At 50.5% G+C, this 12,447-nt stretch overlaps 1 protein-coding gene across 3 annotated transcripts in view; it reads left to right on the forward strand.

The window, feature by feature from the left end:
- GLB1 (galactosidase beta 1) overlaps nucleotides 1–12,447 on the forward strand; it is a 76,649-nt gene that overhangs the window by 25,409 nt on the left and 38,793 nt on the right. For all 3 annotated transcript variants that reach the window (XM_028518641.2, XM_036030552.1, XM_036030553.1), the window contains exons 6-10: nucleotides 2,616–2,796; nucleotides 5,628–5,686; nucleotides 6,918–7,039; nucleotides 7,127–7,167; nucleotides 12,117–12,229. In XM_028518641.2, coding sequence (XP_028374442.1) covers nucleotides 2,616–2,796; nucleotides 5,628–5,686; nucleotides 6,918–7,039; nucleotides 7,127–7,167; nucleotides 12,117–12,229 — 516 coding nt within the window. The remainder of the gene's footprint in view (nucleotides 1–2,615; nucleotides 2,797–5,627; nucleotides 5,687–6,917; nucleotides 7,040–7,126; nucleotides 7,168–12,116; nucleotides 12,230–12,447) is intronic.

Raw genomic sequence — 12,447 nt, forward strand, 5'->3', positions numbered from 1 at the left:
CCACGGATGCTGCTTCAATTTAAATTGCAGTTGGGGGAGGTTTGACCATTTTTGAAGGCCTGCTGGGTACCAGACTCTCTCCTGGGATGTCCTCTACATGCTACTCAATTAATCCAACCACTGTCTGTTTTCAATGAAGAGTGTCAAAGAGATGAAGTGACTTGGCCAAGGTCACCCAGCTGGCAGGTGGTAGAATCAGCATAGCACCCCAGGTCTGCTGTTGCCTGTCTCTTTCTCTTGTCCTGTGTTGCCTTCTGACTGCAAGGATGTGGCACGGACCCAGCCACTTGGGTGACCGCCCCGCATGGGCAGCCAGTTCACACAGGTATAGAAAGAGGTGGTGGACTGGGGCCATCGTGTTTTCTTGCTTCCTGTCCTCTCCACTGTCCTTCTCCCACCAGTATTCCGCTCTGCAAAGAGTAGTATTTTCTGGGATATATCATGTGGCCTTGTATTTTCCATGTGAAAAATCAGGACACTCAACCTGCAACGACAATAGCTGTTTGTAAACTGAACTTAAAACACCAAACCATGTTCATTGGCTATTGCCACGGATGTTCTTATTGGAAAGAATAGCTATGTCAAACTAGCTGCATCCTGGAACAGTGTCAAGGTGCGGTGGGGCGCCCCCTCAGGAATTGTGGGCCAGACTTCCTTCTTATGAATTATGGACAGTGTGCAGGGACTGTCATTGGGGGCAGAGAACACGGCCATTCCCTTGCCCTTCCGGTAGCTCAAAGGAGCAATGAGAGGGCGAGCTGGTCAGGGTATCCACTCTGACATGCATGGCAGACAAAAGCCAGGCCACTGCCCCCCAAGGGATGTACAAGTAACACTCAGGGCCCCCTCTTGTCTCGAGTCTGAACTGGCTAAACCTTTAGGAGCCCATTTCCTGTCTGCAGATTTTGGTCTGAAAGTCGGGTGCATCTTTGCACAGCTGGGTCTTCTGCCTTACTCCTGATCTCGGGTTTACTTCACTTTCCCTCGTTTTTAGGGAAAGTCTCTGCCTCTCCCTAGACCACTTTCAGTTTCCAATCACAACTCTTCTGTACCCTTGGTTATCAAACTATCACAAGAATGTAATCAACCGTGAACTTGCACAGGAGAGCAAAGCTGACTGTCTTGGGCGTGTTTTCTCTGTGACCACCCCTGATAACCTCAGAGGCCTTTCTCTCGGATGTGGATCCTGCCAGCAACTTGGCTCCCTCCTCCTCTGCTCCCCCTCACATGGCCACCGCCTCAGTCCCACCTGATCCGTTTGCCCCCGATCACCAAATGAACAAGTACATGATGTTGGGAAATACAGAAAAAACATAAGAAAAAACCCCCCATAATTTGCATTTAAACATCAGGAGCCAGAAGCAAAGCTCAGCTCTTTGCATTTAGGGGGGAGAATTCCTTAAATTTTTGTCAATGCCTTTAAAAATTTCTTTTTACAGTCAGTTCATACTGTATGGACCGCTTCTTACCTGACTATATTTTTTTAGTTTATTCTTACGTCGTAAGCATTTTTTCATATCATTAAAAAGTCTTTACACTCCAGACTCGTGGTTGCCCTCTTGCCCTGTGAGGGTTCCCATAGGTCCTCTCGGCCCTAAAGCCTTCCCAGCTCACTCCACTGGCATCCACTTGGCTCAGAGCACGCAGCTAGCGCCTCTGCCTGTGGACCATTTGTGGAGTTTGGTCTGCTTCCGCCCCTGCCCAGGTGTGCCTCTAGTCACTTCTGTTCCCCACCCGTCTGCCTGGCAGCCAGGAACTCACATCCCAGGTGTGTCCACATCGCACACCTACCGAGTGGTTCTGGAATTGAACAGAGGCGGCTGGATTAGATAAGACAGAAGCCGGCACTGGTCGCCAGTGCCTCCGTGTGTGGGCGTCCCTGTACAAGTTGGTAGCTCCGTCTTCATTCAGGTCAAGGAGCGGCAGGACGAGTTCACTCAGTTCACCAGGCTGGTGTTTTCTCTTGGTGCCCAGAGAGTTGGAAGAGGCCACCGAGGAGCTGGCTCAGCCGGCAGGACTGAAACGATACCTACCAGCAGGCTCAGGCCCCTGCCCCAGGGAGGTCAGGGCCCTCGGTGCTCTCTCCTGACAGCCGCAGGAAGCCCAGCCTGGAGCTCCACCGTGCATTTGTGTACACATTTGTGTATATTTACTGTGTGTGTGTGTGTGTGTGTGTGAACATCTGGAAGACTATGCCAGACGCTTACGGTGGTTATCTCTGGGTAATAAAATTAACAGGTGATTTTTCCACTTTCTGTTCATTTTTCTCCATCTTCTAATATTTCTGCCATGGGGAGGTATTATTTATGGAACATTTACAGGATCTCTTATCTATCACAGCGTAGAGTATCACTACAGTCCGAAGCCGAGCATGGTGATTTTTGTTTTCTTTTTCTTGTTTCTGGGTAGAGCTGTACGTTTTTTACACTGAGCTGCTTTTCGGAAAATGAATTTTGAGGACTGAGTGTAGGGGATGTTTTTGGCAATCTTTAAGCCTTGTTATGTCAAAATACATGCTCAGGTATCCTGTCCAAACAAAAACGTTCATTAGAATGACTACATTGGAGTCTCTGATTTGATTTTATTTTTTTCCCCTCCTTTCTCTTAACTTGCAGGTTGAGAACGAGTATGGCAGCTACTTCAGCTGTGACTTCGACTACCTGCGCTTCCTGCAGAAGCGTTTCCGCTACCACCTGGGCAACGACGTAGTCCTGTTCACCACCGATGGCTCGAACGAGAAGCTAGTGCAGTGCGGGACGCTGCAGGGGCTGTACGCCACCGTGGACTTCGGACCAGGTCGGTATTTGTGCCAGGGTACCACGAAGCCGGGTTACAGCCCGGCGTGCAGCCTTCGCTGCGTCACCAGCCGATTGCTCTGGGCAGCCGCCATAGGAAGTGGCATGGGGCCACCGAATAAGATTCCTCACGTTTTCCTTTATCCAGTAATAGGTACAACAGGATAATTGACAAAGCCCCCCTCCATTGCTAAGGTTACTTTATTGAAGCCGATTTGGTCTGTAGGACAAGAGTTCCGTTTTCCGTGCTGGTGGAGCTAGCCTTGAACCTGGAGCACAGCTCTCTCCGGGGCTGGCGGGCCCAGCAGCTATTCCAGCTGTGAGAATCTCGACCCTGAGGCGGTCGTCTTTCAGGCTCCGTCTGGGACACACTGCTCTTCTCCGTGTCCCCCCAGTCGTGGCTGGGTGCTTGGGGGCCCTGTCCTGGCCATAGTGAGCTCTGAGGTCAGCCCTGGAGGGCAGGAGCTTGCTTTTCACATTCATTACCTCTCTGTATAAGTCAGAGCACTAGGAACTCTCACCATGAACTCTCTCGTGGGCCAGAGGTGGTTTGGTAAATGCTACGAAACTCATCCTGTTTGACTCGTGAGTGCCACGTAAGCTGCAGAGGTTCCACAAATAAAAGTTTGCGGGGGTTGGGGTGGGGGGCAGCATGGCTAGGATGCTTCTGGTTATAATTAGCTTCTGGCTGTCATTAGGAGAGTCTTCATTTAGGTTGAGTGCAGCTTTCATAAAGGACAGGAACAGCAGCGTGCGATTCCAAAGGGGATCCGGGACTGGACTCAGCCACCCTTCTCTTTATTTTTTACTGCAAAGAACACTGTTGTGACCATTGAAATCTGCATGTAGTCTGTAGATTAATTAGGAAATAGTAATGTAGCCATGTTAATTTCCTGGGTCGTAACGCGTGTGTTGGGTTTATTGGAAGGCGGCCCTGGCTCTTAGGAAAGCACACAGAAGTGTAGGGTTAAAGGGCCCTCCTGTCTGCAACTTATTTGAGAATGACTTCAAAATAGGTACCTTCTTATATAGAGAAAGGAACCAATAAAATAAATGTGGTAAAATGTTAACGATTGCAGAGCCCGGGTGAAAGGAATACGAGTTTTGGTACTATTCTCATGACTTTTCTCTGAGTTTGCAATTAATTTTTTTAAAGATTTTTATTTGTTTATTTTTAGAGAGGGAAGGGAGGGAGAAAGAGAGAGAGAGAAACATCAATGTGCAGTTGCTGGGGGTCATGACCTGCAACCCAGGCATGTGCCCTGACTGGGAATCAAACCTGTGATGCTTTGGTTCTCAGCCTGCGCTAAATCCACTGAGCTATGCCAGCCAGGGCGCAATTAATTTTTTTTTAAGTTAAACTCTTTCCACCCTCCCCCCCCCCAAAAAAGGACGTTCTTTAAATGGCATCGAGACCGCGCCGCTCTGCCATCCAAGGGAAAACACACTCCGTGCTTTCTTTCTCCTGAGAAGGGTGTAATTGCATTCTTTGAGGAGATTCTTCTGCATTACCAAGAAAGAAAAGAGTTCTTTTCGGCCCTAAGCGGATTGCGTGTCTCTTGAAACACGCACACTGCGCAGAGCACCTGGTGGTGGCGAGGAAGGAACTCGTCTCCAGAGATCTGCACAGGAAGTGGCGTGCGGGTTTCCTCCTGCCGTCACACCCCCCCCCCCCCATCGCAGCATTTTCTGTTGGGAGGAACAAATGGAAGATCGTCACAAGTGTGCTGCAAGCATTATTTGTAGGTGGGGTGACAGAGGGATGGCTGTCTGCAAGTGGAAGGGCAGACCACCGCAAGGCCAGTGAACCTTGGGGCAGAGGGGCTTGTGACAGCTTCATTCATTCGTGTGGCAACGGGGCCTTGGATGGAGGTCAGGTCACGGGAGGAGACTCAGGAGAAGAGACACTAAAGGTCTGAACACCACCTGATGCTTAATGGTGAGAAATTCACCGCCAGAAGGTAGAATGCGATCATACTCTTTCTTGATCAGCACATTCTCTCCTGAAAGCTGGTCTTACCAAGAAGCCAAGGGCCATCGGAGAGCAAGGGGTCATATGGAGGTCTTGGCCGGTGTCACTTCCACAGGGGGATACCTGCTGTGAAGTTCGGGATGCCTGGACCGTGGAGTTTGGGACCAGGGTATCCTCTGCTTTGTTGGGAGAGACACTATTCACGCTCATTCTTTCACTGACGCAAGGCAGCCATGACCTCTTCGTGGAGAAATCCTTCCTCTTTTTAGAGAAAGGAGAAGAGAAGGTGTGGGAAGACAAGACACAGGCATCCTAAGGAACATTTCAGGAGGAAGAATGGAGAGCGAGCAGCTGATGTGTACAAATTAAAATTCAGACATACACCATTATTTAGGGATAGACACGATTAGACCCTATTCATCCCTTTGATCCATTGATTAATTGGCAAATCTTTGTGGCACTATTATTGTGTGCGGCATTGTGGAGGCTACTGGGAAGCATCTTCCAAGCAGGCCCATCCTGTGGGGAATGTCTGGGTCAACCAGATGTCCATGTGAAGTGACTTGCACAAGAGGTGTCTGGGCCGTGGGGAAACACAGGTGAAGAAGACTCAGGTGAAGCAAACTCCCAAGGCAATGCAGCCATGAGAAGCCATGGGGACCTGCTCAGAGAGAAGGCAACATTTTTGGTGCCCACGCATCCATTGGTCTGAGTGCAGCCTAAAGCTAGCTTCGGGGTGTCCCAGGCCCATGGGAGTGTGGGGAGGTGCTGCGACCTCAGGTTCAAGTCCTGGGAAGGGCTCTTTTTATTGAACTTCGTGTCATTCCCACAACTGACCTTTTTTCTCCTGATCATGTTAGGTGCCAACATCACAGGTGCTTTCCTAATCCAGAGGAAGTATGAGCCCAGAGGACCCTTGGTAAGAATCGGGAGTGAGTGTGGAGAGACTGCTTGTACCAACTTCATCACAGTTGCTGGGAGAGAGGTTACGTGCTGTAGAAGGTGGGAACAGATCCATGGTTTTTCTGGCTCCAGGACTGTGGGGACATAGCCCTCTGGACACATGAGTGACAGCAGCAGCCATGCCCCTGCTTGAAACTGAGGCCCTGCCCTGGGGTGGGACAGAATGGGGACTAACGTGAACATCCTGTCACCACCGGGCTTGGTGTCCTTGCCTGCTCATCCCGGTTGGTCCCATAGCAACTCTCATAAGTCGTATTATTGTCTCCGTTTTCAGTGGGGCTCAGGGGACATGTCACTCACCCAGAGTTGTGCAGCTGGAGAGTGGCAGGGCCAGGATCTGAGTTCAGGTCTGCGTTCCCACCTTCAGTGTGCTTATGAATCACGTAGGAATTGTGTTAAAATGTAGACTTTGACCTACTGGGGCTGGGGTGGGGCCTGAGATTCTGCATTTCTAACGGGCAACCAGGTGGCATTGGGTGCAGGTTTGCTGAGTGCATTTTGAGTTGCTGGGCTTTGTGGCATGCGGTGTGGGCAGCCAGGAGGAGGAGGGGGTGCTGACAAGGTCCAGGAAGGCGCATATGGTCCATCAGTCCAACACTCTGCTCATTCCTTCTTCACACAATTTGCTGTGACTCAGCCCAGCTTACGGGCTTATGTCCTGTGCCTTCTCTGCAGTGGGACAGGCGGCCCCCCTGTCTGCAGACCTTTGTGCAAAACAGCCTTTTCACAATCTGGCCTCTGCCTAGTGAGCAGTGCAGAACCCACACTCATAGCCTTTGGATGGAGCTATTACCTGAGATGAGGAGGCCCCAGAACATGCCCCGGTTCCTTCTTCATTCTGCAGACCCAGGGCTTGGCAGGGTAATGCCCAGGAGAAACATGAAGTGCTTGGGGCCTGCTTGTTAGAATACTTGGACAGGCTGACCTCACTTTAAGTCAACATGCAAAATTTTGATGCAGGGAGAGCTTTTCAGGAATGCCATGTTACCGGTGCTTGAATACCGAGTTTAGGCAATGCTGTGATTACTGGAAGTCCTCATTGGTCCCCCAGCCCTGGGTTGAGCACATCAACTCCCCCTTCTGCCTGTCCCATGGTGGGGAATCTGGGGCGATAGTTACAGGGCAGTAGCCCCAGCATTTGAAGGTCATGACTCAACCCTAAACTCCATGTCCCTTTCTCTTTTTAGGTCAATTCTGAGTTCTATACCGGCTGGTTAGACCATTGGGGCCAACCTCACTCGACAGTCAAGACTGAAGCAGTAGCGTCCTCCCTCCAGGATATACTTGCCCACGGAGCGAACGTGAACTTGTGAGTGTTCACTTCTGGAGGGGAGGGCATCCCCCCTCAGCTGTCAGCGCACAGTGAGGTACCGTCTGTTCTCCTGTCTCCTTGCAGGTACATGTTTATCGGTGGGACCAACTTTGCCTACTGGAATGGTAAGAGCAATTTCACATCTGTTCGTGGGAGCTTATGCTAACAGGTTTCTGGTGTTTGGTTTTGGGGGGCTGTGCCTACAGATCATTTTTATGTTCTATTTTTGTTTTGTCTTCTGTATTTTCAGATATAGAAGAATTGCCTATATACAGTTTTTAAAAGATTTTATTTATTTATTTTTAGAGAGAGGGGAGGGGAAGGGAAGGAGAAAGAGAGGGAGAGGGAGGGAAACCTTAGTGTGTGGTTATCTCTCACGCACCCCATCTGGGGACCTGGCCCACAACCCAAGCATTTGGCCTGACTGGGCAAATGCAACCCTTTGGTTTGCAGGCCAGTGCTCGATCCACTTAGCCACGCCAGCCAGAGCCATTTTTTTTTAATTCTAAGGGTCACACATTGTGCATTTAGGTACCTTATTGTCTTAAACCGGCTGTCTGGGGAGTCCTCAGTTAGTCTCTAGCTCACATGTGCATATATGCTCTGCTGTGGTCTTTTATTTTTTTCACTTTTTTTGGTGGAAATATAATCCACATATCATAAAATTCATGATTTTCAAGTATACAGTATACAATTTTGTGATATACTAAATCTAATTCCTGGACACTTTTATCAGTGCACAGAGAAACCCCAAACCCAAGAAGCTCCCCCGCTCTCCCTGCCCCCGGCCCCTGGCAACTACTGGTTTGTTCCCTCTCTGCGGATCTGTCTATTCTGGAAATTTCACATCAATAGAACCACACAATGGGTGGTCTTTTGTGTTCAACTTATTTATTTTTATAGCATAATCTTCTTAAGGTTCACCTATGTGGTAGCCTGTATCAGTACTCAGTTCCTTTCTATTGCCAAGTAATATTCCGTTGTATGGATATACTGCGTGTTCTTTATTCACTCGTCGGCTGATGGATAATTGGGCCGTTTCCACCTTTTGGCTGTTCTGAGCAATGTATGAACATTAGTGTCTACGTATTTACTTGAGTCCATTTCAGTGTTGGGGGGTGGAGTTTCTGGGTCCCTCTAAGCTGAGGGAACTGCTGTAGCATTTTCCAAAGTGGCTGCACTGATTTACGTTTCTGTATGGCCTTATTTATTTATTTATTTTTTCTGGTAGGAAAAACCATGACAAAATTCTCTCCATTGCTGTTAATGTTCACAAAGGCGTGCCATGCTCGGTTGGCCTTTCTCTAACCCTCACTCCCCACCTCTCCTTACATCTATATTTGTCTCTCTGAATCATCACTAAGGGTGCCTGACTGTTGCGTGCTGAAGGGTTACTTTGGACCCAAATCTCCTACGATCTCTGCTACTCTCTGCTCTTAATGAACTTTCTCCTCAGAACTGCTTCGTTTGGGGCAGGGTGCGGTGGCCTGGGAGAAGACTGAGCTTACCAGTATTAATGTTGATGTTATTACGATGGTTAGAGAGCCAAGAAGTGGAGACACCGCAAAACTCAAATGTCATTGATTCAAAGATAATGGGCAAGGTTGATAAATGAAATGTTAGACCATCCCCGCGTGTCTCTGTGTTCTTGCTAGGAACCGTGAAGACTCTGGGTGCCTTTTTCATTCGGTAATGAGGAATTCCGCCTAGCTTCCGTTCATGGAATTCGGGCCAATCATCCAGTCCAGGAATGAAGATGGATATATACATGGGAACTTTACCATTCATGATATGATTTTTAAATAGCTTACTGTTCTACTTAAAACAATACAATGGTGTTTTTTTTAAAAAAAAAAAAAAAGAAGTATGGCCCTGGCTGGCGTAGCTCAGTGGATTGAGCGTGGGTTGCAAACCAAAGTGTCGCAGGTTCGATTCCCAGTCAGGGTACATGCCTGGGTTGCAGGCCATGACCTCCAGCAACCACACATTGATGTTTCTCTCTCTCTCTCTCTCTCCCTCCCTCCCTTCCCTCTCTATAAACAAACAAACAAACAAAATCTTTTTTTTTAAAGATTTTATTTATTTATTTTTAGAGAGGGAAGGAAGGAAGGGAGAGAGAGAGAGAGAGAGAGAGAGAGAGAGAAAAACATCAATGTGCGGTTGCTGGGGGTTATGGCCTGCAACCCAGGAATGTACCCTGGCTGGGAATCGAACCTGGGACACTTTGGTTCCCAGCCCTTGCTCAATCCACTGAGCTACGCCAGCCAGGGCTAAATAAAACCTTTTTTAAAAAGGTATGAAAATTACCACTGAGAAGAATAGAACCCACCTTTAATCTTCTCCCTTGCTCCTTTCCCTGCCATAATTAATATAAGCTTCTTGTCCACCTCGGCTTTTCCATTTAGTCCTCAAAGTAGTTTCACCTGGCTTACTATTACAGCCTCACTTTCCAGCTAAGAGAAGCAGGGTATGGGACACTCCACTCAGCTGGCAGAGGGTGGAGCCTGGACCACACTCAGGCCTTGAGGAGCTGATGGTCACCGCTCTTGGGATAACTCCTTCCCACCTGACACCCCTGCGCCAGCCCCTAGACCAGCCCTTCTTGTGAATGCCAAGCCCCTTTGACCTGCTGAGTGGCCCGCTGTCTTTGGGGACGCAAGGGAGAGCCCGTCTGCTTCTCAGCAGCTGTTCCTCAGGCCAGCTTCCCTGAGGAGAGCTGTAAGAAGAAACCGTCACGAGCTCGTGGCCCATCCTCCCCGGGGTCAGGTGCCCATGCTGTGCTGGTCTGTGTGCTGCGCTCTGGGCCTGTGCGACCCCACCTGTGCGAGGGGCTCCTGCGGGCTCCAGGCTGCCGTATGCGTCTCCCGGCAGGTGGGCAGCTGAGGACGGGCAAATCTTACTGTTTGTTCGCCTTCCTCCCTCCTGCCCCCTGACGTGGAGAAGAGGGTGGAGTTAGTACTGTTTGTCTAGGACACCGTAGTGGTCTGAAAACATCTGGATAAAGATGCTGCTGGTAGAAAGAGAGCAAAGACTTACTCTGCCAGTCCATCCTTGAACCCCCTGGCCAGCTCCCCAGCCTGGTTCCCCTGGCCTGTCAAGTTTGCTTCCAGAAGTCACACTGGTTCAACTCGGTAACTGACAGAGCTCCTCTTTGGTCCTGGCTCCGGCTGCCCCCTGCACCCTCCCTCCCCCCCACCCCCCCACCCCCTCCCGCAATGAGGCCACACCCACTGATAAGGTGCACGCAGCGTCTAGTGTGCAGGGAGACGTACAAGAGAGAAGCACCGGGCAGCACCGTCACCTCTACTTTAGAACGAGAGAGGGGACCACAAAGGAGAAGGTGTGCTTGCAAAAAGGGATGTGGTTTTCTTTTTCATTGCCTCTCACGACAAAGGATGTGTTTTATCATCTGAACCCCCCAGAGGCGGGCGCACCTGCTGGCAGGCAGCTGTCTCTGGTTAATAAGAAAGTAACGTGACTGAGTCGATTGGGTGGGTTTAGGTATTTCCAAAGGCAGGTTCTGGGCAGAGAGCCAATGACAAGGAGCCTTCAGGGTAGCTCATTTGTGAGCTGTGGGGACCAGTCGAAGGAGTTTGTTATGAAGTCATATGTGAACTCACAGATCTGGGGCCTCATTTCCTTAGAACTTAGGTTGGATGTAAGATTTCTCTAAAATAACTTCATTCTCATGCACTTACACGGCCAGGTGCCGCCAGAGTAGAAGAGAAAGGCGTGGCACGGAGCCTTCTGGTCCCCAGACGGCAGCGTCTGCGTCACCTGGGGGCCTGCTGGAGAGGCCGAGTCTCAGGTCCCTCCCCACAGCTGCCGACTCAGAATCTCGGGCAGGGTTTGGGGATCTCTGCACCCAAGTTCTTCACGTGACTCTCATGCCTGGGCGAGTTTTCTAAGTCCTGGCGGATGATCACGGCCCTATACTGCACACGATCTCCCACCTGTAAATGTCACGTGTGACAAGGTTGGGGTCCTCTGTTCGAGGCTCTGCTCCCTTGGCAATCACTGCAAGAACACTTGCTTTCCGAGTCTTTGCGGACACACAGCCTTGGCATTATTTGTTGCTCTCTGTCGCAGGTTGCGTTCCCGGGGAAACAGACTCCGAGATGACCCAGCAGGAAGTTGACTGGGTTGTGCTCTGAGGGGCCCACAGACACCTGGGAGAGAGTGTGGGAGGCAGGACTGAGCCGAGGGAGACACTGGGCTGTAGTATGGATTCAGACGTGGCTCAGCTGATTCTAGATGGAGCTCTCAACGGGCCTGGGAAGGCTCTTGGAGGCACAGGGGCTGAGTTTTTATATATCCACATTGGTCAGTTGTTGGAAGGGGCTATCCCGTGAGGGTTGGAACTGTCAGCAGGGCAGCCCAGCAGAGGCCAGGGACCAGAGAGGGACACACCTGAGAGCCGTCAGCAGCCAACTCTCCCAGCGGCTCGGGGAGCACGTGAGAGCCTTAGTCCCGAAGGGGGATGCGAGAGGCACCCCCCAGCACCCCCTCAGTCTTTGCAAAGGCCTTAAGGCTATATGGGAATCTCTGTGGGTTCATCTGTGTGTGCGGTCATCCCCCGCCTTGTTCGGTCTGGTGACCCTCCGTTGTTACCTGCTTGTCCCTGGCCTAGTCACCTGTGTCTCCACCACTGACCTTTTCTCAGCCACACAGTTCAAGGTCATGAAAAAGATCGCAGGACTAAACTGTCAGAGATGCGGGTCGTGCCATAAGCCCTTCCGTGACTGGTGGTGATGAGCAAGTTTTGTAGCGAAGGTCAGATGCTCTGCTTGTGCCGTGACAGCGATATCTGCTGATGTCAGAACTGTGAGCTCTGCGGGGGTGGGGGAGGGGGGAGTGCTCTGTAGGCTCCACGGTGCTTGGCACGGGCTTCCTGTAGAAGGAAACTAATTTCTCTAAACCTTGCATCCAGAAGGGCACCTCTGTGTTGCTTAACAATTGGTTCAAATGTGTGTTTTCTTTTCTCCCTCCATATCACTGAGCCCATGGGTCCCAAAGAATCTGTCCCAGGCCAGGGCCTTTAGTGGTAACTCGTGGCACGGTTTTTGTCTTCCAGGGGCCAACATGCCCTACCAAGCACAGCCCACCAGCTACGACTATGACGCCCCCCTGAGCGAGGCGGGAGACCTCACCGAGAAGTATTTCGCTGTGCGAGATGTTATTCGGAAGGTGGGTGCTCTGTGTGGGCTGTGGCGGGCTGGTCTTGGACAGAGCCTGCCTTGGACTCCCTGTGCTGTGTGGACGACTTCCTAGAGCCTCTGGGTTTCAAGGGACAGCTGAAAAGAGGCATCAGAGAGACTTGGCCTTGAGCCTTGGTCTCCGGCTGGTGAAGACTGAGCCCATGAACAAGGTACTCCACTAGTCTATCCATTTGTAAAACTGGACCA

The sequence above is a fragment of the Phyllostomus discolor genome, chromosome 7 (assembly GCF_004126475.2).
Source record: "Phyllostomus discolor isolate MPI-MPIP mPhyDis1 chromosome 7, mPhyDis1.pri.v3, whole genome shotgun sequence".
Lineage (NCBI taxonomy): Eukaryota > Metazoa > Chordata > Mammalia > Chiroptera > Phyllostomidae > Phyllostomus > Phyllostomus discolor.